The sequence below is a fragment of the Emydura macquarii genome, unplaced genomic scaffold (genome assembly GCF_026122565.2).
Source record: "Emydura macquarii macquarii isolate MOO-44397 ecotype Brisbane River unplaced genomic scaffold, CSIRO-AGI_Emac_v2 contig_3517, whole genome shotgun sequence".
Classification (NCBI taxonomy): Eukaryota; Metazoa; Chordata; order Testudines; family Chelidae; genus Emydura; species Emydura macquarii.
In genome coordinates, this window is record NW_027133654.1 from 4249189 (window position 1) to 4274805 (window position 25617).

The 25617-nt window shown below is 39.4% G+C and overlaps 1 protein-coding gene across 2 annotated transcripts in view; it reads right to left on the bottom strand.

The window, feature by feature from the left end:
- The window catches only part of TBCE (tubulin folding cofactor E), a 49051-nt gene that overhangs the window by 9510 nt on the left and 13924 nt on the right, over positions 1-25617 (bottom strand). The window contains exons 3-9 of one of the 2 annotated variants that reach the window (XM_067535755.1): positions 15873-15915; positions 14496-14684; positions 10852-10940; positions 9995-10094; positions 5845-5941; positions 1537-1613; positions 1172-1267 (exon numbers count right to left, since the gene is read on the bottom strand). In XM_067535755.1, coding sequence (XP_067391856.1) covers positions 1172-1267; positions 1537-1613; positions 5845-5941; positions 9995-10094; positions 10852-10940; positions 14496-14684; positions 15873-15915 — 691 coding nt within the window. The remainder of the gene's footprint in view (positions 1-1171; positions 1268-1536; positions 1614-5844; positions 5942-9994; positions 10095-10851; positions 10941-14495; positions 14685-15872; positions 15916-25617) is intronic. The other variant, XM_067535754.1, reaches the window with a different exon arrangement.

The window sequence follows — 25617 nt, forward strand, 5'->3', positions numbered from 1 at the left end:
GTTAACCTAAACCAAAAAAAGGCACTTTAAATCCCAGAAGAGAGCATCCACACAGGGAATAATACCAGCAGATAATTATACTAGTGTAGGTATGCTGCTAAATTTCCCAGGCTAGACAAACTCTTAGGCTTGATCTATATTTAAAACTTGTATTGGCATAGCTACTGCGGGGTGTGAAAAAAAACATGCCCCTGACTGACACAGCTATGCTCACAAAATCTCCATCGTAGAAGCAGCTATGATGACAGAAGAGGACTTCTATTGACAGAGCTAATGTCATTTGGGAAGACGGTGTTCCTATGCTAGAAAAAATCCTTCTGTTGGTGTAAGATACATCTGCATTGGGGGCTATGCTGATAGGTTCTGTAGTGTAGCCATAGCCTTAGTGATAAGTGGGAAGAGGGGCAGGTGGGTGGAAGTACCTTCTTCTATGCGATTGCAGGGATTAAATGTGAGGGCCTGCCTCCACCCCACTCTGATCATCTTTTTTTAGAAGGGAAAGAGAAGACAGGAATAATCTCATTGTGGGAGCCTTCCATCTCCATTGCTAAAAGACAAGAGCTGCCAGCCAATTAAACATCCTTGGCTATGTGATCACTTCTAAAAATCTTCTCTTATTGACTGCATGCCAATCAGAATATTAATACATTCAGTGTGCTGCCCAACATCATTCTCCAGAATCAGACTGACATATGGGAAGGGAGGGTCATATGCAGTTATTTAATGCATTTAATAACAACTAGCATTATGTATCCACTATCAAAGAATTGCCCCTCTAAATCAGGAGCAATCTCCAACACTCCGTATCATAGAAAACCCATAGAGGTTCTAAAAGCTAGTTGTCCTGGAAAATGTGTTCTCCAGAATGTGGCCCTATACTGGCAATAGCTGAACTTAAAAACTGTTGTAAAAAATAAAAACCACTTTAATTCCATAAATATCTGTAATAAAAATATGCTTTAATTAAGCTTTAAAATAAAATTAAATCCTTCCCCAGATTATGTTAAATAGTTCAGATACTCTCCACAAAAAGAGCAAAAAACCCTTCATTTTAAAAATTGTGTAACCTTCACTAGCAAGGCAATAATATTGTGCTTCAAACCACAAACCGTATGTGAATTAATTTACAGAGCATGACAAAGAATTTACAGTAAAGTTCTTTAACAGTTACCTGGGGAGATATGCTATTAGCTGCAGTTGATTTCCATCTATTAATTGGTTGTTTGAAAGGTCTAACAATTTCAAGGTCTGAAGAACGTTAATGGGTCTGTAGCATTAAAAAAATGCAATTAGGTTTTTAAATGGTTTTAAAATATTTATACTCATCTACACACAATTATATAATAAAATCAATGTGTTCACACAAGTGTTTCAAATCACACAGTATGTTAAAATCACTTCTGCAAGATTATGGTAATAGTAATTTAACCCACTACTGGAATTTAGTTTTATTTTTATCAGACATGTCATATAACTTTATGCATACAGTATATTAATCACAAAAGGCTGACTAGCAGTTAAAGCTAAACCTCATACCTTTCTAAAACTGTAATATCATTAGAAGTAAGGTACAATTCTTCAACTGCTGGCCACCCTGGAGCACACAGAAGAACCTAATAGGAAAACTTAATTTAGTATAGTAGTATAACTGTACATACGCTAGAATCTGTGCATCATGTAAGTTTTACTTAGAACACATTCAACATAAGTCATAACTATGTCAAATAAGCAATCTGGAATACTATTTATTTCATTAATCCTTTCTATTCAGTAGTAACTATAGCCCTGATCCTGTATCTCATCCACTAGTACAGATGGAAGTTAATAGCACTCCACATAACCACAGGACTCACTGAAATATGGGACTGGGATTCATATTTCAAAAAGACAAGGCTTCAGGGAAACTGACAACATTGCCATTTACATTGTAACCTTACAATAGAGTGTCACCCCACCTTCCCTCACTCGTTGAACCACCATTTTCCACTTAGATTTTCACATTGGTTTCTAGAATCAAGAACTTGGGAAAACTAAGGGTTAGCCAAACAAGGCTTTTTCTAAGCTATAGAATTTTGAAAAGTCTATTTTTTCTGTAGCTCCATGTCAAATGGGCTTAGCCTAGAAACTTCCTGGATGAGACCAAATGCACAGCACTATTTCCAATAAGGGCAGGTTGACAATTTAGTCTGTCACTAAGGATTACTGAACCTCTGAACTTTCCTTTCAGATTAATGGACTTTATAAACTTTGGCAGAGGTCTGGTAGATTTTCGAAGCTTTATTGGCAAATAGCTGTACCAGCAAAATTAGTACATTGTGTAAGGGTTCAAGGACTGTAGCCAGCCAGCACATCATGTGGTGTTTGTAAGTTCTGTCAACAAAGTGACAAACTCTAGTCAAGGAACCTACAAACTCAACTGAAAGAGTGTTTGAGTCAAATGTTTTTTTTTTTTATTATTATTTAAATATATAATTATTGCAAAAATATATTTTATTCTGATAAAGATTAATCAGCTACATCAAGTTCACCTGTTTTTTAAAAAGCACCTATAAAAACTATGGAAATTACCAGTGGAAATAACTTTAGGATGAATGAATGTTGTCCAGGTAACTGTTAAGACAACTTTATTAGAACTTTGTAGTTATAAAAACATAAGCATTTAAAGATCTGGACATTCAATTTTAAGGTTCCACAAATAAACTTATCTGACTCCATCTAACAATGACCACCTATGCCTAGCCACGAAAAATCCTTTTTAGCCTAACCTCCATCCACATTTCCAACACGGACTACAAAACCTCAACTACATCTTATTATACATACTGTAAAGATATATAGAATTAGAAGTCTTAGAGTTTTGTCAACATCAGTTACATTATTTTTGGCTAAGGTTGTTCATGCCCAAACAGCCACTGACTATCAGAGTGTAGTTATACATCACATGTAAGATACCAGCACAAACACAGCTCGTCCTCCAATTCCTAAATGATAAGAAATACCAATATTGTGCCACTTTCCCCCTCTAATACAACACTGTCCCACTGCCACTATGAGACAGAGACCATATTAGCTCATCTACTCTCCAAAATATACACCAATTATGACAAATCAGATATATAAAACTGGGAAATTTTTTTGGACTAATAGCTTATTTGTCAAAAAATGAAGTGGGGGGGGGGGAGGGTTTGAGAAGAAAACTATAATTTTAAGTTGAAAAGTTTAATTTTGACATTTAAAAAAAAATTCATCTTTTTGTTTCAAAAAGGCATTTTGTTTAGAAATATAGCTAGATTTATTTAAACAAAACAGACAAACAAAAAAGATTAGTTTCAGGTCAAACTAAACAAAACATTATCTGACTGGAAAAAAGTTATTTTAGCAAGAAAAACTTGCCCGTGCTTCAGGCCTTTGAATTTTTTCAGTTCAGTCACCAAATGAAAAACATCAATTATTCAGTTGGCTTTTGTCACATATTTATAATGTCTTAATCGAATTTGATCACAATGGTCCTTTCTGTTTTTATAATCCAGGACTCCCATCAAACCATAACATAGCCAATGGGAGACAGAAATATGTAGTCAGTGTTAAGTTGTTTGTGGAGCCCAGCTATGAATCTCCTGACTTTCAAACATACTCATGCTGTTTGCATTTCAGGGATATCTATTTATAAATATAACTATTTGTCTGGAGATTATATGTTGTGTTTCAAACAAGTGCTGATTGAAAAATACCAGCATTTGGAGATAAATATTTAATGACAGGCTAATATAAGCCTCAGATGTATTCAGACACAAAGTTGTATATTTAATGGACCAATAAGACTTGACCTAGATTGCATTGATACTATCAGAATATGGGTATTTGAAGTTCCATATGCTTAGAACAATGTTTTATGAAGTGCATCCTTCAAAAACAGTTCAAAATGCAAGAATAAGAAAGTAGAAAAAGATGATAAACCCCTTTGTCTATTGCTTTTAAAGCTTCCTTACAGTATGTAGATAGTAAAAAAAAAATATTTTCATGTTGAATAAAAACGTTCTGGCATTTTCATACCTTTCTTCATATTTTCCGAGACCCCACTTGTTAGCTGCAGTATTTCCTGGCTACCTGGGTCATGGCCAATCTTTACTTTCTATACCAAAACATAAGCTGAATTTTCAAAGTAACTCCTAATGTCATTTTTGCAACATTTTAATGTAGTTCAGCCACAAAGCACTGATGAAACCAGCAGCCAGGTCCTTGGGATCAGTTTAAATCCACCTCTTTTCCCCCTCATTTGGCTGCCCAGCTCATCAGTCCTCCACAGGTGAAAAAGCTACTTTCAAGTGTAGGTTTATATTTAAACATCTAGAATGGCACTGTATTAGGCTGCCAGTGTAGGTGTATAAAGAAGAGTTTAGATCTGAAAATGGCTTTTCCACCTCTAGTGAGCTGTTGAGGAGCCTCTAGGCAAAAGCAAGACAATTTTAAACTGCTCTTGCTGACCTGGGGCTTCTCTTTGAAACTCAGCCACCCATAAAGACTTAGTTCTCATGAGGATAGGTTTTTTTTTGCACTAGAAGTCCCCACCATTGCTACCACCATTTCAGACCCATTAGTGGGAACAGATGTAGATGAAGTGCTAGCAGATGCCAGTGTTATAAGCTCTCCGATACACAGACTTGCTCTGAGAAGAGTTAGATGTCATGGCAATTAAAATGCCTGCAGCCACCTCAGGCCCCAATCTACTCCAGCACTCACACCGTTACAACCATAGAAGCTGAAATGTTAGAAGCAACAGTCCTACCATAGACACGACCAAAGGGTTACTGAATATGGTGGATGAACGTTAATAAAAACAAATGCCACCTTACCTCCCCTCCAGCCCTTGCACTGCACTCAAGAATACTTTGTAAATGTCCCCTAACAAATCTAAGTTTTGAGCTATATACTCAGTCTATTATAGCTTAATTGAAAATCTAAAGGTTCAGCAGTCTTCAGAGTTGAGTGCAGATGACAAAGGGAGGGCAAGACTCTGAACAATCCAAATAAGGGATTGAGGGGTGGGTGATTTACAAGATATGTAACAGTGTACTGACAATGGGACACTTAGGCCAGGCTTAAACTAGGAAAAAAGCCCACTGCCAACATCCCTCCTCAGCAACAGGTCATCTTCCTAGTGTATACAAGACATAAGAGGAAGATCACTAATTGGAAAAGTCATTTGCACATTTCCATGCATGGAAACAACTCAGATTTTCATTTTCCTATGTTGTATCTGAGCTCATAGAAATAGGTTCTATTATACTACTGGATATTTATCAGCTCCTTTATAAACACAAGCATATTAAAACATCTACTATGCAAAGTGATGCCAGAACTACATTTCATAAGGAATCTCAATATGGTTATATCAAAGTGGCTCAGTCCCATAAAAGTAACTTAAAAATGCTTTTTGAATACTGACTTTTTAAATTTTGTTTTAGGGCTGATCTATATTAGAAAAGTTGCATTAGTATAATTTAAACTGAAGATCAATTTACACTAGCACACATCTCTAATGTAGAGACATTTAAACCAGGTTAAACTTCACTTAAGATAAACCTATTTAATATAGAAATGTACTAGTTTAAGTGAGGCTTAACCTGGTTTAAGTGCATCTGCATTCGGGCTTCATGCCATGTAACAACCAATTTTAGATTCATTTAGTTACACTGGCATATCTTTTTTCTAACACAGATCAGACTCAACTTTAGAAAATTGTGTGATCTACTGTAAAAGTCCTTATGTTTTTACTGACCCATGAAACCAAATGACTAACACAAATGAAAACAGTTTACTTTATAAATGTAAGACATTCATTACCTCAGCCCATGTTACTCCAGTTCGATTAAGTGCCAGAACCCTCAATTTACAAAGCGTACAGGTTAGAGAAGCAGATGGAAATTTCATCTTGTTTTCACTGTATCAAAAGAATAAATGGGTTCTTACTTCTACAGCATAAAACAAACCTAACTCAACTGAATCACCAATTTAGAATGACATATTTCAAAACAAAAAAGAACACAGGATTACATGCCATTAAAAAGAGAGAGAGAGAGAGAGAGAGAGAGAGAGAGAGAGAGAGAGAGAGATTTTGTCAAGGATTCTGTATATTTTAAATACTTTCCCACCTGTTTAAAAAAAAACACCTTGGTAGTTTGAGGGCAAACTCTTTCCTTGCTAATTTTATTTTCCTCCACCATGTATGCATATTTGTTGCTAGTCTGAGTTCCTCACACATGCTAGCCTACCGGCATTGGATGTTCTGGGATTAGGTTTTGGTTTTTTGTTTTTGTTTAAAAACAAAAGCATTAAGGTAGGAAAAAAGAATTATTTTGTTACCAGAAATAAAAGTGACCAGTCAAATTTTGGGTCTATTACCCTTGACACCGTAACACTGTAACTTTAGAAACAGATTAAAATGGCAGTTTTAGGAGGAAATTCTTAGAGAGATTATCACGACAAAATACCATAGATTCCCAGACCCATCCCACTTAATGTTCTAGTAAAGATTCTATATTTTTAACAGCATGACAAATTTATATATTTTTGTTAGCAGCTAGACTTTAAGTAATGTACAGTGTAGTATGCTAATGTTATTTTAACTTTGCCTTAATAAATTTTTTTTAAAAAAATTAAAACTAAATATTATGCATATATGCCAGAACATTAATATAAGGATTTTAAGGACTCAAAGCCACAGAAAAATGCTGACGTTAAAGAGCTTATACATGGTACCATCAGACCTTAACCTAACTCTAGGTCCTATTTCCCTCGCAAAAAAGATTTTACATTTTTTTCCTAAGGCTTGCCTACAGAGGGAAATATACCAGCATAGCTATACCAGTATAAAATACCAGTATAGATACACAGGTAAATCTCCCCATATAGACAAGCACTTAGAGATTTGGGGGCAGGCTTCCCTAGTTTTAATCTGCTCTTCCCCTCCCCATATCAAAATTGTTTAGACCACAATTGTGTACCTTCTTTCATTTTTTTTTTTTTTTTTTTTTTAAAAGACAACTTCTGACAAAAGGCCCAAATAAATCCAAAAATTCTGTTTGTGTCATCATAAGCACCCATTTTATACAATCCATTTGAATCATAAATAACTCCAGAAGACACACTATAAATCCGGATTTTAACTCAAAAGGATAAAAAACTTTACAACACAGTAATTAAAAATAATTATCAGTGTTTTCTTAGTATTCCTACTGATACTAGTCAAGGCGCTGTATACTCTGCAGCAAACTGGGTCTAAATCCTGCAGCAAAGCACCCTCCTTTCAGCAGCGTTCTGGTGCTAAATTCTGTGAACAACTGGAAAACCTGCAACAGCTTCAATTTAGAAGTTGGGTTTTTTGGTTTTTTTTTTAAACTGAACTATGAAAAAGAAACAGTCAATACAGCATCCCTTTTTTATTCTGATATTTAATTCAGTTTATTTTATGTCCGTCAAATTTCAGTTTGCCTCAGTTTTTCGTATTGATACACAACTGGATTGTACAAATTGTACCCCTGGATGCTGCTATGGAGACAGCTGTGACTTTTGACACAAAGAAAGGTATGGAAGGTTTTTTTGTAGGCAGGAATTTCTTGGTACTAGGGGAGTGCATCTTGTCTTTCCTTTCCTTTGCGGATAGAGGAAGAGGTGGCTTAATTTGGGAGTAAGGGGACCTGAGCTTCTAGTTCCCCAGACGTGCAAACCATGGCAGTAACCAGCAGCCATCGTGTCCCTTATCCCAATATCTCCCTATTTCTTCCAATAACAGATAACATTAGCTGAATATTTCTACTTTAAAAGATCAGCCTTCAAAGTGTTAAAATGTTAACATTTAAATAGTCATCTTATCTTACTGTTTCACAGTTAATGTACTCCATTCTGGTTAACAGAAAAGCTCTCTTTCTCTGAGTTACTGTTTCAAGCTGTCTGCTTAAAAACTGAAAGACCACAAAGCATCATGAAGTTCACATTTGGAAGGTTTTCTTAGTCTCTCTCTTGAGGGAGATGCCCTATTTATTTATTTAATTAATTAATTAATTGAAAACTAAAATTTTACAACATAGTTCTGTGGCAAATTAATTGGCCATAAAATTATGGAAAATATGGAGTCCTGTCGGGAATAGTTTTCCTAAGAGTAGGCTCTTCAGTGACAGCTCCAGTCTCAGCCTCTTCAACAGTCAATATGCGCATGCAACTATCTAAAAAAACCTACTAGATTCATACAAAATATAAAAAGGGGCACATCTCCAAGGCTCTCATTTCCTCTGCCAAAATTACAAATACAAAATTAGATTGTCCCTAGAGCATTAAAGTTCCCTACCCTCTCATCCCCACCAATCTCATTTCTCTCAGATCTATTTCTAACAATTAGATAGGCCTAAATACACATACAAAAGTGAGATCTCAACTACAGCAGAGGAGATGTGAAGCAATCACCTTTAAAAAAACATTTACAGATTACTCATTCTCCTCCAAAGGTGTCTGGCATAAGTACACCATAGTTCAGGTTACATCATGTCCTACTGCAGAAAAATCCACAGAAAAGCTAGTACTTGAAAAACTCCACGAGTTCACACTTTGAGATGATTAGGAATTTCCCATACAAAGTAGGAGTGGGCAAGCCATTGAGAGGAAATTTGTTATTGCCTTCCAACATTATGTATGTTCCTAAATCAATTGGGAAATTAATTCCACAGATCCTGAACCATCGGAGCTACTTCTTAGGCTTCTTCCTGTTCCCCTTGCACACAGCTCTTAGCTGCCTCTAAAATTCCCATCAGAAGAGAAAGGTAACGTGCAGAGCTGGAATGTGCTGACACAACGTCAGATATTTCCCTTTATATTTGTGTCTCTGATCACTAGCATTGTTTCAGGGCAGGTACAGACTGGGTCCCAGAGAACCCAGGGCCCCTGAAGCATTTAGGATACTTCAGTTTGGTGCTAGATGGATATTCTTAAAACACGATGCTCTAGATAAATTCAGACTCTTGAACAAATGTGCTGGAACAATCTGAAAAAGAAAAGTGGCACCAGGAAATAAGAGTCCCAAGACAGGTAAAAACAATTCAACAAAAGGAAAACAAGTTTGTTTTAAAGCCTTTTTACATTAAAAAAGGAAAACTCTTTGAAAGTTATCAAACTTTACAACATAAGGAAAAATAGGTTTGAAAAACAATAATGAAAATAGATAATTAACAAAAGTAGCTATTCTTAGTAGCTGCCAAGTGAGCTCCCTCAGTGAGGAGAGAGCACCTGCACATAAGGCATGCAACTGTCACCACGATCACAGTAAGGTAGTTTAATGTTTTTAATTTTGAAATTCTATAGAGCCCCTCTCACCATTCTGAGTTAAAGGGACACTGTCAACTTGATTTTTTTTAAATTCTAGTTTCTAAGAGAGCACCCCTTAAATAGTATTTTTCTGAATTGTTTTAAAATAGATTTTCTATGAATATTTTAAAGGGTTTTTCAGATCCCTGTTGATGTTTATACGGAATGTATTAATCAGTCTATTTCCCCCTTGCCAAATATATACTTGAAAATGATTAAATTGACTATACACAGGAAATAAACAACCAAAAAAAAAGCAATCCATAACAATCTTAGGAATTTCTTTCAGACATAGCAGTTAAGGGCTTTATTTGTAACAATAACATATACTTATTTTTTAGATAGAATTGTGATTTTCAAGTTTATAGTATTCCCTCAAAGCTTTGAGACATGTGGATGACAAAAACGTCCACCCGAAACACTTTTGGAGAATTTAGTTTCACAGTCATATGCTAAATGTTGTTGGGGATCTATTCTTTTCTTGATATGACACTACTGGAAGGTACCTCACATCCAGAAAAAACAAACAAACAAAACAATAAATAACAAAAAAAAAAAAAAATAAAAAAAAACCATTTAGAACAATTATGAAACAAAACAAAAAAAACAAAACAAAACAAAAAAATATTTATATATATACCTGAGATCAAGACTTTCCAGATTCTGAACCTGACAAGCAATATCTATTACTGTGTCCCAGGATGGCAACAGATTTTTTGATAGATTTATACTCCTGATATCTGAGAATTCACTTTAAGAAAAATGTACCAGAATTCTGTACCTGTTTTTTCAGACACTGGAGGTATAATTTTAGAAGTATCATGTTCTTGAACCAAAATATAGCAGAATAAGTCTATCTGGGCTAAGAGATGCTTCTGCTGAATTACTCCTAGTTTATATCTTGGAATCTCATACGGAAATAGTTCATTAAGACTTATAAAACAACTCAATTCTACAGATCCAGAAGCATGTTTACATCCACAGTAAAGAATATACAATTCTTATTTGTTCATTTACTAAGACTGTGTATAACTTTTGCTAGGTATTTTGGAAACAACCACAATGTGTAAGAAATGGAATGTATTATTATTCATTACATATTCACAACCACTGATGTCCATGAATAAAGTGCTTCTCCAGTAACAGCAGCAGTTTTTATGGCCTTATGTACACTATATTTTTTCATTGCTACCACCAGTGCAGCTTCTGCAATCTCTGATTAAAATATGATAGTTACCTGAACTGGTATTAAAAACAAATAAAAAACCTACTTGGACCCATTAATCTGGAATTTCTAGCATTCAATACCATGCATGGTTAGAGGACAGACTGAATTAAACCCCTAAATTTAATAAAGACTAAATTGATTTGAAAATAACCTTTGAAAATATCTAAGTTTAATGCCTTAATCTTTGCAGAGTACATCTGGAATGCTTAAGTGTGTGTTTGATTTATGTAAGTGGTAGCACATAATAAAACACCTTCAGAAAAGGATACTAGGACATGTTCTGCTGATTTCCTCTTTCTGACCAGCATGGCTCACTGCACATTCTCTCACTGAGATGTCTATCAATTTGTTCAGCTGACTACATGAAAAAAATACTGTTGTTAATTCATATACAAAGAGAAAAATAGCACAGATTATATATTGTATAAAAGCACCCACATATTACATCACATCTTTCATCCTTTTTACAATTACTACTATACAAACTCTGTATTGCCAGATAGTGGTATCATCTTCATCTAATCACAGAAATGCTTTCATGTAATAGCCTACCAGCAACACTACAAAACAATCTGTAAAAGCAGCAAAGGAAGTGACCCTATCCAATTTAAACAGCACAAAGTAATTTAAGTAGGCAAAATGCAATAACCTAATCTGGAATTTGGTGAAGACACACAGGGTTAACATCCAGGTTCTTGCAAAAAGCACTACAGGAATTATAGTAATTATAATGATCAGTACCTTTGGTTTTAAGTCTCTTCCAAACGAAATGGTATTTTCAACTGTTCAATGGCTTGTAACGACATTTGTGGGAGGGGGAAAATTGGCTCAGTAGCAGCATGCTGGAAAGGAGTGCCACCTACTGAATAAAGACCACCCACTTGCTGGAGCTCCACAGAGATACAAGCATACCCACAGCCTGTTCCATACATTGCACCCGATCATCAGCAAATACCTAACGTCCTCCTCCTCTTCTTGAGAGCCAAGAGCTACTTCGAATAGGTGAAGACAATTCCTCATTACTGGTACTCTGGGGCTTTCTACCGATCATTTTTTATTCACAGACTAGAGTCACCACTGAGCTGAGTGATGCTGACATTAAAACACTAACCAATCATACATGATGCAACAGTCATAAAACATTAACATGAAGTTATTTTAAAAGGAACCATTAATGTGTATGACAAATGTTAATTTCAAGATAAACTACATTCCCTTAATCTAGCCCCCAAATGGTTGTCATTACCTCTTGCTGTGTGAAGTCAGACTATGAGTACCTAGGAACTGTGATCATGTCTGATTAGTCTATAAAACGTAATGCAAATTGTGGTGCTATATTAATAAGTTTTCTTGGCTATCTTCCAGTCCAACTACAATCCTGCTTAGTTTTTGAGATCTGACAAGATCACAGCTTGAGGTGGTATGCTAATGTGAACTAGAAACGTCACCAATTAAGGTACATATTTCTCCATCTGATGCAAAATATAACTCATTACACTTATCAGAGGAGCACTAAAAATTGAGAGTTACACCTTTATACATCAAAAAGCTTTTAAAGTGATTATGGCCTTGTTTATATAAAAATGAAAAACTGCAATATTAAATATAACGTTCTTTTGTCATTCTGCATAAGGTCTACTACTGGCAAAGAATTACAAAGGGATCTCACAAAACTGGGTGATTGAGCAACAAAATGTCAGATGAAATTCAATGTTGATAAACGCAAAGTAATGCACATTGGAAAACAATCCCAACTATACATATAAAATGATAGGATCTAAATTAGCTGTTACCACACAAGAAAGAGATCTTGGGAGTCATTGTGGATAGTTTTCTGGAAACATCCACCACTCAACGTGCAGAAATCATTAGGAAAGGGATAGATAAAACAGAAGATATTGTATTGCCTTTTTATAAATCCATGGTACGCCCACATCTTGAATACTGCATGCAGATCTGGTCACCCCATCTCAAAACGATATATTGGAATTGGAAAAGGTACAGAAAAGGGCAACTTAAATGATTATGGGCATGGAACAGCTTCCATATGAGGAGAGATTAATAAGACTGGAACTGATCAGCTTGGAAGAGAGACGACTAAGGGGGGACATGACAGGAGTCTATAAAATCATGACTGGTGTGGAGAAAGTAAATAAGGAAGTAATATTTACTCTTTCTCATAACACAAGAATTATGGGTCATCAAATGAAATTTATAGGCAGCAGTTTTAAAATGAACAAAAGGAAGTATTTTTTCACACAATGCAGAGTCAACCTGTGGAACTCTTTGCCAGAGGATGTTGTGAAGGCCAAGTCTATAACAGGGTTCAAAAAGAACTAGATAAGTTCATGGAGGATAGGTCCATCAATGGCTATTAGCTAGGATGAGTAGGGATGCGAAACCATGCTCTGAAATGTCCCTAGTCTTCGTTGCCAGAAGCTGGGAATGGGTGACGGGTGCATCACTTTATGATTATGTTGTTCACTCCTTCTGAAGCACCTGGCATTAGCCACAGTTGGAAGACAGGATACTGGGCTAGGTGGACCATTGATCTGACCTGGTATAGCCATTCTTATGAGATGCACAATACATGCATATAGTAAAGATGTTAGTGTGGTCAAATTCTTCCCCTTCGGATGTATAATTTTAAAAAGTAACATGGTCAAAATAGCCATTACAAAAACTCCTGGCTCGTGTTCCTAACATATTAGCTAAACTTGAAGAGTTTTACACAACTAATTTACTATTCATCTTTTTTTTTTTTTTTGGCATTTAATTCAACTAGAACAGTGAAACTAATGAGTCTCAGCTTCTGTCTCCAGATCATTTCACTTTCTGTTTTTTATACCCTCAATCACAATGTTGTTGAGTTTGAGTTCACACTATTAGACAAACGTTTAAATCCTGCTGTCTCCCTCCAAAAAAAAGTTTCCCCAAAAAGCAAAAGAGATAAATGTTTAATGAAGAGATTACTCTCATAATTAAAAAAAAAAATTATATATATATATATATATATATATATATATATATATATATATATATACACACGCCCAAAAAGGCTCTGCTACTTGCTCAAGTCATGCAATCCCTGGAGTCTCTGTATATTTAATACAGAATCATGGTTATAATTCCCAAACCAAAAAAACCCTATTAAAACAGAGTTAATGCTGAGAAGGCGTATCAGTAATGTAGGGTAAAATACGTTATTAGGCATGTTCCGATTATCCCAAAATCAAGTATCATCAACCCAGAAAATTCAGAGTTATGGTTAAACTTTGGAAATACACAATTAGGGCACCCAAGCCAATCTTAATGGTTTGAGCATTACAGACCTTTCAACTTTCCAAATAGTAAACTTCCTAAAATTTTGTGCACTAGCTACATGTAGATTATTATTTTTAGGTTTAATGACCATTTCTCCCTCATTATTCTCCATAATGGAAAGTTTCTCTTGGCAGAAACCTTAACTCAGACAAATAGTATTTGTGGATCCAGACTGGATTAAATTTTCAGTTATGAAAAATTACAGGAGGAAAAAATATTAATTATTCAAATGTAGCCTATGCACAAGACTTAAGTAAGTTTTAACTTTTTGGAAAGTTTCATGAGTCTGTGTTATACTGTTACTGAGACTATTAAGGGCAAAAAAAATCTGACACTAGGTGCTATGTACCTTAAAGGACATATTTTTATTAGTTTTAATTCAACTAATTAGCAGATTTACTTGTAAATTCTCAGGGGAAAAAATCTACACACAAAGATTAAGTGCTGTATTTTGAGGCAGCTACGCAAGTTCTCATACATAACAAAGAAGCTGAATTCCTGATTTAAAGGACAAAACAATTCACCCTTAAACTATGGAATCAATACCTCCATAATATAAGTCAGATTTACAGATATAAATTACACTTGCCTTTGTTGCTCTATAACAGAGTCAAAACCAACAAGTTCCACAGTCTTCTTTCCAATGACTAATGCATTCTCTTTCTCACATTCAACATCTTGCTCATCATTCAATCCATAGCGGTTCTTTACTGCAGTAAGAAAATCCACTCCAAAATTTGCCTTGTTTGGGCGGATAAAGGATCCCCCTGTAGGGTGACTGAAGGGTGGGAAGAGACAGAGAGGATGTGTACAAAAAAAGGAGGAAACAGAACAGTAGTCAATCTTCTGGTTATAGTTTCCTGTTCTCAGAGTACTTTTTAAAAGGTTTGTACTTTGAGTAATATTAGAAAGAATATGGAATTATTATTCTATTACTAGTTGGAATTATGCAGTTGTGACGTGTCAGCATCTCCCCCCTTACTACAATCAACAGAAGTCAGTATAATTTCCAACTCTGACGAGTAGCTGTTATTGGCAGCACTTGTCCCAATGTGAGGAGATTACAACAGCACATGAGAACTAAATTCTTAACTCCACTCCTTAAAAAAATCTTAATCTCTAGAAAAACACAAATGAACTCTATCCATAGAAATGGGTTATTTCTGGGTATTCTTAAAATTAATGTAATTTTTAAAAGAATCATAACTAAAAGTATTATCCATGTCAGGTACATATAAAATGATCATAACGGTCAGGGCTTTGTGTATTCCACAAATAGCTGTAATATTCCTTGCTGAAATATCGTGTCCCAGAACCAAAGACAACAGTTACCTACATGTATGGTAACTGTTCTTCGACATGTGGGTGCACGTGTATTACTGTATTCTACACAGGCTTGCACATGCCCAGCACACCAGAGCCAGAGAACTTTGCTTATCAGTTTCCTTAGTGACACCATTTGCACCCTCTGGTACCTCCCCTGGCTAATAAAGGGCAGTGCCACCCCAACCCCGAGTTCCTTTACATTGAATATCGAGAGTTGAGACTCCAATGCAGAGGGGATGGAGAGTGGGTCGTGGAATACACATCTGCTTCCACATCTCGAAGAACAACAGTTACTGTAAAGGTAGAGAACCATCTTTTCTTCTTCAAGTGGTTGTAGACGTGTATTCCACTCAGGTGACTCACAAATGGCATCAGTCAGAAGGGCTGGGAGACTACTTAAAGAACAACCGCAGAACTGCCTTCCCAAAATTTGCACCTGATCTAGATGCAGTCATAATAGCATAATGCTTGGTAGAAGTACATATGGAAGACCATGCAGCAGCTCTGCAAAATGTCCAATATCAAAATGTCACTGAGAAATGCAATTGAGGTGGTTGGGCCCCTACTGAATGAACTGGTAACCTTTGTGGAGGTGAAGTCAAAACTATCCCGTATGCCACTGAAACAGAATGCTATCCACCTGGAAATCATTTGTGCAGAGAATGCTCGACCCTTCAGCTGATCTGCAAAGAAAACAAAAAATGCTCAGTTCTTTCAAAATAAAACACTAAGCATCTTCTCATATCCAAGGAAAGAAGACACTGTTCGTCTGCATTTGAATGAGGCTTGGGAAAAAACACAATTAAATATATTGTCTGGCTAAGATGAAATTGTGACACCACTTTAGAGAAATGAGGCCTCAAATCCACCCTTTCTTTGAAAAACTGGGCATACGGAAGGTCTACCATTAGGGCCCACAGCTCACAAACGCTCCTCATGTAAGTTATGTCCACAAGAAACACTGTTTTGGTAGAGGAGAGACAGAGAACAAGTTGCAAAGAGCTCAAACTGAGGACCTGTTAGGACAGCCAACAGTGTTAAGTCCCTAATGAGGGATCACTTCCTTCATCAGTGGAAAAAGATGACTGATCCTTCCCAGTTCAAGAAAACTGATTTCCCTTGGACTGAAAATGAAACACCAAAATCACCACCAAGTGGGCCCTCAATGTATTGACAGACCAGAAGACTGACTGTGGAACAGGTACTCCAAAATGTCCTGAATGCAGGCATGCATTGATTGGAATTCCTCAGGCTAGGGATCAAATTGAAAAACTATTTCCACTTAGTAGAAAGCCTTCTACTAGGCTATTAAGTATATCCTGTCAAACAGATTCAGAACAATGCTTCTCTTCCTTATCAGCCAAGCAGCATCCATGCTGTGAGGTGCAGACTGCTTTGGCAATGGATGCAAAATGTGACCATTCTACTGAGTCAGTAGATCAGGACAGCAAGGAAGAGGAATGGGCAAATGAACAAAAAGTCTGAGGTCGGACAACCAGCATTGTCGTGGACAAGTTGGTGCAATGAGAATCAGTCTGACATGATACATCCTCAGTTTGAGCATAACCTTAGGAATGATGGGATCGAGGGGAAAAAACATGCCTCAGTACCAATCCCCAGTTCAGACGAAACTCATCAGTTAAGAAACCTAGACTGAGACCCCCTCCATAGCAAAACTGATGGCACTTTTACTTGTCCTTCACAGCAAACAGGTCAATGAATGAGCTGCTGTGGGAATGATGTTCTTTTTCATGCAGAACCACCAAAACTTTATCACCTCCTGACAAAACCAGATGCAGAGGGTTCCTCCCTGCTTCTTCACGTAATACACTGTGGTGGTGGTGATCACATGAATCTCTGTGACCTTGAGCTCTACTCAAAATGCCCTGCATGCACTGCAAACAACTCAAAGCTCCAGGATGTTGATATGAAGCAATACTTCCTGCTCTCTCCACAAACCTTGAACCTTCACTCCCCCTAAATAGTCTTCCCAACCTATTATGTAAACAACAAATATGGTCCCGGATGGATGACAACAAGCAAAGACGACACCCTTGGAAATACTGGCCTGATCTGTCCACCACTCTATGAAGTCCAGGATGGGCAATAGTATCGGCACCAAACTGTCCAGCAACCACCAACTTGGGAGATACATCAGTCTCAACCAATTGTAAAGAGGACAAAGACAATCTTGCACGTAAGTGCATGCAGCTATATGAGCTAACGTCAAGCATGCCTGGATCATAGTTGAAGGGTGAGAGCAGAGAAACACACACAGATGACAAAAATCATTAATTTGGTAGAAATGCCCTCAACTCAGAGTTCAGTGGGGCCCCAATGTACTAACCTAAAGGAGGACACTCCAACATTAGTAAGGTGAGGAAATACAAATAAGGAAAAGGGGAAAATCCCTTACTGAATATGCATCAAACATAGTGGCATAAACGTATCCTATAATAAAAGTTGTATTCCAACCTTTGGGCAGCAGGAGAAGGAGATGTAGTCCTTGGGAAGTGCCAGAACGATGGCCACTGGTGATGAAGGTGATAATGGCGAACATATCAGGTTATTCAACAACAGATGGTGAGAGTATATGGATGTGCAGATGTACGTTCTATAGTATGTCTATCAACCTTACTGAGCTGGGGTGTTTGTGACTGTGCCAAATTAATAAGATTTGTAAATACAGAAGAGTTCCTATAGTGTGAGTGTTGTAGCTGTGCACATCAAGGTTCCCAACTACATAAAATACTGGGCCTGATCTTGGGACAAGAACCTGTCAACCATCAAAGTGATAACTGGGGATTCTTAAGTAATCAATATAATCTATAGATTAGGCTACAAAAACCTAAGGGTACAACTAAACTAACTATACACAACTCCTTCAGAAACACTGGACAGAAAGAAGCATGATGTAAACACCACACAGAACACAGTGACTCAAGCCACGGGGGGTAAGAATGAACTGAGGGGGGTCGGTATAATGCTGCCCTAAATAGCCTGAGAAGGTACTCCGGGGCCAGAGGGTACAAGTGCTGTCCCTATGGTTATTGCTAAGTAAAGTTCTCTGGCTTTGGTGCACTGGGCGTACACACACCCACAACTGAGTGGAATACATGTTTGCCACCATTCAAAGAACTTTCTTTATAAAGAAAAAAAATTGTTTGAGACCCTCCTGGGTGTGAAGAAAACCTTAAAAACCATTAACGGACATAACAATGTTTTCCTATCTCTACAAACAGCCTGAATCAATTATATGAATTGCCTTAATCTTATTCATGTGCTAATTCTGAAACTTAAGGATTGTAATAAAATATTAAACATTTTAGTAGAAACATCCAACTAATGTGTTTATCCCACAATCCTACACCCTTCCCAGGCTTCCTTGGATGCCAAAACCCCAACCAGTGGTGCTCTCTCAGTTGACAAAACCTCCAGCTTTCTTTGACAACTTAAATGTTACAGTTATGTTTTCAGAACAAAAATCTGCAGTAAACTGAAATCTGAAAAAGTGAGGACAGTTGAAAATTAAATAGACTATCAGAATAGACATTGACTACTGCGCACTGATTATGTTATTCATTTTCTTATTTAATTCAATAGAACCTCAATTTTTAATTTATCTGAAATTGCTGCAGAATTTCTAGTCTGCTGCACCAGATTGTCAGCAAAATTAAAGGATCTTGCCAGACAAATTAGATCCCTTGTGTCACCGAGTACACAGGACTTTGACTATTAAGTTTTAGAGAATATTTGTACTAACAAAGACAAAAATCTCGACTCATTTTACAGTATTCTAGCACAAATCAAATACAAATCACTTTTGAAACAAATGAGTGAATGTTCAAACTGCTTTACAGTTTAAAACTGTATATAGTGACTAACAAATGTGTATGTTTACCTGTATCAAGTTTTGCAGCCCAGCCAGTTCAAACCATTGCAACTCTGATTCATTTTATGACATCAGTGTCTGAATATGGATTAATTTTACACTTTCAAAAAAGCAAAGTTCATGTAGAACCATTATATATAAAGAAAGATTTGAAGAATTATATTTATCAAGGGAGAACTCCTTTTTTGAAAGCAATACCCACAACAAAATAGCACCTAGATTTCTTTGTCACATTTTCTGCTACATTTTAAGTACAAATTTGATTCTGTGAACCCTGGTGCTAGAAAAACCTGGAGACTCTGATAAGGTTGGATGAATGTAACTGGCTGACAGCGGTGGTATATTGTGTTGTATATCATTTCCAAAGGTAGCTCAAGTTTAGTATTATGAGAGAAGAGTTACTGAAATGCAGCACAGGAAGAAAAGTGAGCTGCACAAACTTATAATGAATAAGAGCTGTAAACAGCTAGGGGGAATTTAATTTAAGAAACCACAATGATAGGCTAAGAAACATTTCTTCAGAAAAAAAATTGTCTGCCCAATATCACAAACAAACAATTTCTTCCTGATTTGTTAATTAGTTAATTTGTTAATTAATCACTTCTTTAGAAAAAACTGAGTATAACTAACTTTGCCGATCTATTTAACAAGAATTGTCTAATCTACCAATCCTTGATAAGCATTTTCTGTGTCCTAGATACAGACAAACTCTGCTGCTCCATTACCCTGTTCTAGACATTTAGGTATCGAGCCATCTGGTTACTTTATGTAACCAAGTCTATGATCAGTCCATGTTATATCGTTGTGCTAATTCCAACAGCTGTGTATTGTTCAATAAAAACGATCAAATCTTTACTGAAATTTATGGAAATGAAATATGTAAGAGGACTCGCTACAGTAGTAACATGCTTTTGTTACTGTGAGATTAGATCGCTGTGATGTGCACTATAAAGAGGCTACGTCCTGGAACCATACAGAAGCTGAAGCTAATGCAAAATGCCATGACCCACTTATTAAGTAGAGTTACATTTTTTAGAGCACATTAGGCCACTGCTTCAGGATCTGCTTTGGCTCCCAATAAGCTTCTAGGTGGAATTCAAGATGTGGATTTTAATCTATGAAGTCTTAAATGGTTTGGGACCTAGTTACCCTCTCCCAATATTATGTTTGAGACCAGCAGAGACATTTGAACTAAAGTCCTCAATATAAATGAGAAGGACTGCTGGCAGGGTGTTATCCATGAGGGGCCCACAATTTTGAACATGCACCTCTTCCCCACTGGTTCATCAGAAGCCAGATTTGTTAACCTTCCAGGCATGTTGCAAAACCCATTTTTTCCTCAGGCTATATTAAGGGACATTGAAGTTGTATTATAATTTACAGTATAGGTCTAGAGCACTGGATGGGTACCTATAGCTATACTGGACAAATATGAAAAATATAAAAAAAACATAAAAAATGCAAGTCAATCACTTCATTTTGGCAATAAAACAGCTCAGAATCCGAATGAGATTTTCGCTGGATTAGGACCCAAATCAGAAACTAGGTCCTCATTAGTAGACAAACTGAGACAATCCACCTCTAAAAACAAACTGAAAATGACCACAGCAGCATAATCAAAATCAACTCACCCTCTCACCCTGGTATTTTCTTAAATATTTAGGGGTGAAGGGAAAAAACAGATGGGGAGTAGCAAGAAAGATGGGTAGTGAAAGTTCACACAGGGGAAAAGAAAGAAGTGGCAGAGAATGACTGGAGAAAGCAGCATCACCTAGAGAGGGTCAGACAGATCTTCTGGGGTGGGGGAGAATAGGAAAAAACAGAGCAGAAAGGTAGGGGATGAGGAAAATACTGGAGAAGCACGGAAGACAGCAGAAGTATGCAAGCCAGAGGTATATCTAGGGAACAGAAGGTGGCAATGGGTGTAAGGATAAGTAGCAGTGGGTACATGTGGAGGTAGACAGGATGTGTAGCAAAATATGAAGCAGCAGCTGGCAGAGGAAGAGGAGGTTACTTACCTGCAACTGGAGGTTCTTCAAGAGTGTGGTCCCTATTTAGATTTCAAACATGGGTACACATGAGCCATGCCCCAAAACAATTGTGTAGCAGTGTGCATTGACCCACACATGCGTCATGCGTCCTCGTGTCTGCAACCGAAGTTGTAAGAGGTCATGCAATTCAATGCCACTCCAGTTCCCTCTTATAACTAAGCAGCATAGTCCGTACCAGAGGGGACAGGTTGCAGATACTGGAATCTAATAAGGACCAAACATCTCTAAAAAACCTCAGTTACAGGTAAGTAACCTCTCTTTTTTGAGCAATGGTCCCTATATGGATTCCAAATGTGGGTGAGTAGCGAGCAGTGATCAGCATAGAGGTGGACGCAAGTATTTGTGAGAAGCGACAGTCTGCAAGATGGTACAACTGACGGCGCACCCGCTGCTGCTGCAGGGCAATGATGTAATGAGAGGTAAAGGTGCAGATGGAGCTCCATGTGGCTGCTTGGCAAATATCCTGCCATGACGTGTCTGTGAGGCAGGCAGATGTGGTGGCATGTTCCCACGTGGAGTGAGCCGTGACCCCAGGAGGTGGAAGTATCTGGGAGAGCATGTAGCATTCATAGATGCAACGGGCAATCCATTTGGAGATGCGCTGCAAGGAGAAGGCTTGTCCCTGACAACATTCAGCAATGGCAACAAAGATCCTGGGTGAAGCGTGGAAGACACAGGTGTGGTGGAGGTAAAAGGCCAGTGCACAGCGGACATTGAGAGTGCAACATTCTGGATCTGTGGGAGGCAGGGGGTTTGGGATAGAAGACCAGGAGGTGGATGCACTGGTCCAGGTGGAATGCGGACACCACCTCAAAGTAGAATTTGGGGTGGAGGTATAAAGAGACTTTGTCCTGATTGAAAATGGTGTGGAGGTGAGGGATCAGCCATTATGGTCGCCAACTCATGCCAATGTGATGGCAATCAAGAAGATTACCTTCACTGAGAAGTGGGAGAGAAAACATGTGAGGGGTTCAAAGAATGGCTTGGTCAGGGCAGAGAGTATGACATTAAGTCCCAGGAAGGGGTTGGCTTGGGCACAAGTGGAAAGGCACTGAGCAGACCTTTGAGAAAACAAATGGTGGTCTGAGAGTGAAGACAGAAACCATCCACCAGAAGGAGAAAGGCACTAAGCACTGGTGGACCTGAACAGAGTTGTGGGCGAGGCCCAACAGTTTGAGATGGAGAAGGTAGTTGAGGAGAATAGGGATGGATACTGAGTCCAGTGGGTAATGGTGGCTATCAGCCATTTCGTTTCCATTTCGCTTGATAGCGGGTCCTGGTAGACTGCCTCCTGATATGCGTGAGGACTCTCACCGGCATGGAACATGTCCTATCTACTCGCAAGCTCCATCCAAATACCAAGCTGTGAGGTGGAGCGGGCTCAGGCTGGGGTGGTGGAGTCATCCCTACATCTGCATGAGGAGATCCAGGTGTGCACGGAGGCGGAGTGGGGATGAGGGGAGAGGCGAAGGAGGCGTGAACGAATACTGGCGAGGCCAAAAGGGGGATAGAAGTATGACTGTTGCTTGGTCCGAGCAAATCTTGCGCAGGACTTACAGAAGGAGGGGAATGGGAAGAAAGGCATAGCGTAGGTCGCCAATCCAGGGAAGGAGAAGGGCATCACTCCAGGAGTCCGTCTCCATGGCTCCCTGGAATAATAAAGGGGAAGTTTGCAGTTCTCGTTGGTTGTGAAGAGATCTCAGCACAGGATGCCCCCACCTCTAGAAAACAGAGCATAGGGTGGGGTCATGCAGTTCCCACTCATGGTTCAGGCAGAAGCGTGAACCATGCTGAGAGTGTCTGCGAGGGAGTTGTGGGCACCTGGGAGATACGTAGCCTGGAACGTAACACCGTGCTTGATACATCAGTTTCAGAGGTGGACAGTCTACACACAGAGGGAAGGAGACTTGGCACCACCTTGCTTGTTGATATAAACTACTGCAGCCATGTTGTCAGAGAGCAGTTGAATGTGGCGAGATCGGATGAGGGGGAGGAACACCTGACAGGTGAGATGGGCAGCAAGCAATTCCAGGATGTTGATATGCATCCTGGCCTCTCCAGGGGGTCCAGAGGCCCTGGGCTGTATGACCATTCAGGTGGGCACCCTACCCAGCAAGGAAGGCTTCCATGGCGAGAGTGACATGGGGGATGGGAGGTGTAAAAGGGGTGCCATCCAGGACCTTGGACGGGTCAGTCCACCACGTGAGGGAGGCCTGGATGACTCTGGGAAACAGGATGGGTTTGTCCAACCGGTCTGTCTTCACAGACAGACAGGAACCACATCTGAATGGCACATGTGGAGGCATACATGGGGCATCATGGAGGTACATGCCACCATGTGGCCAAGGAGGGAAAGACATCGGCAGATAAAGATGTGGGTGTGACGCAAGATGGTAAGGATAGAAGAAGTGAGGGCAGCAAAGCCGTCTGCCAGCAGGAAAGCTTAGGCCATGATGGAGTCCAGGCGCACACCAATAAAGATCTGGTGGGTAGGATGAGGACTAACTTTTCCTCGTTGATGCAAATCCTGAGAGCAGCGAGGAGGCTGTGAAGGGCCAAGATGACTGAAAAGAGGTGCCTGCCGGACGGTGCAACAGAGGAGCCAGTCATCCAGGTAGAGGAATACCGAGTGGCCAAGATGAAGCAGGTGGGTCACAATGACAGCGATGACTTTTGTGAAGACTTGGGGAGCAGCTGCAATACCGAAGTGGAGGAATTGATAAGGGAGTGTCCAACCATAAAACAGAGAAATTTCCGGTGAGCTGGGTGAATGTCAATGTGGAAATAGGGATCTTTCACACTGAGAGAAGCAAATGAGGCTCCCCGAGGAAGGGAAGGGATAATTAAGGGAAGAGCCACCATCTGGAACTTGAATTTCTTTATAAATCTGTTGAGCAGCTGGAGGTCCAACATAGGGTGGAGGCTCTCACCCTTCTTCAAAATGAGGAAGTACGGGAAATAGAAGCCACAGTCCCTGTAACGGAAATGAACTGGCTCTATGGCACCCTTTTGGAGAAAAGCATCTGCTTCATGTCAGAGATCTCGGTGGGAGGGATCTCCACAGCCACAGCAGGGTGGATGATGAGGAGGGAACAAAATAAATTTAGAGCACCACTGATGGAAAATGCCCAGTACCCAATGGTCCGTGGTGATCTTGCCCCAATTGCAGGCAAAAAGGGCAAGAGGGCCCCCAAAGATGACATGGGTTGTCGGGGAAGGGGTAGGAGAAGGTTCGCAAGTCTGAACCTGGGAGCTGAAACTGCATTTTAGACAGGTGGGTCAATAAAGCAGAGATGGCAGCAGCTGAGTGGCATAGCTACTGAGAACCCTGGTGATGCTGGGACGGCTCCTGCTGGCGCAGAAAGTAGGGAGGATGGGGACATGGGAGCAGAAGTAGAAGGATGGCCTCTGCTGGTGATGTCTCAGGGCCAGGGTGGCATGAGAATACTTGAGGAAATGGAGGGATTCATCCGTCTTGTCTCTGAAAAGCTTTTGGGTATCAAAGGGGCAGTCCTTAAGAGTAGTCTGGACATCCATAGGGAATCCCAACAGCACACAAAGCCGATCACCAAGAAGCGGGAGACAGTGTCAGCAGCATTCATCGCTGCTTGAAGGCCCACCTTGGCCACAAGCTTACCCTCGTCCAGCAGTGCCTGGAACTGTTTGTTTGTCTGACAGCAGAAAACCTTTAAACTCTGAAAACCGGGAGGATGGGTGAAAGTCATATTTCACCAACAGAGCCTAGTAGTTGGTGATACGAAACTGAAGTCCTGCAGAAACGTAAGTCTTCCTGCTCAACAGGTCCATTTTCTTCACCACTCTATCTGGAGGGCTGGACTTGAGGTGTTGTTGGCGAGTGTGTTCTGTTGCCACATGGACCACCAGGGAGTTATGGGGCAAGTAAGAGAAGAGGAAATCTGTTCCTTTTGCGGGGATGAAGTAGCACCTCCCCACATGCTTGGGGGTATGGGTACAGGAGGCAGGTGTGTGTCAGACCATCTGCGCCAACTGCAGGATGGCCTCATGGATGGGAAGGACAGTCCAGGAGGATCCTTGCGGCTGGAGGATGTCCAGGAGCTGGTGGTGTGTGTTCTGGACCTCCTCCACTGGGAGTGCAAGATTGTCTGGCATCCGCCAAACCAGCTTGTGGTACTGCCTATGGTCACTGGTAGGAGACAGGGAGGGTGGTATCAGCACCTTATCCAGCAATGAGGAGGCACTGGTGGAACTGACTGTACAATCTCCTCCTCCCCTTCTTCGGAAACTGAGGAATGTGCGGGGCGGACCAGGGATGGCCAATAGGGTGTTACCAAAAGTGCGTCAGTGTCCCAGTACAGATCCCAGGGGGGCCAACAGGGCCAAGCATAAGGGTCCCCAGGCAGTGGCAGACTCTGCGGGTACCGGTACCATGGCTGGGTGGCAAGGTTGTAAGCCAAAGGATA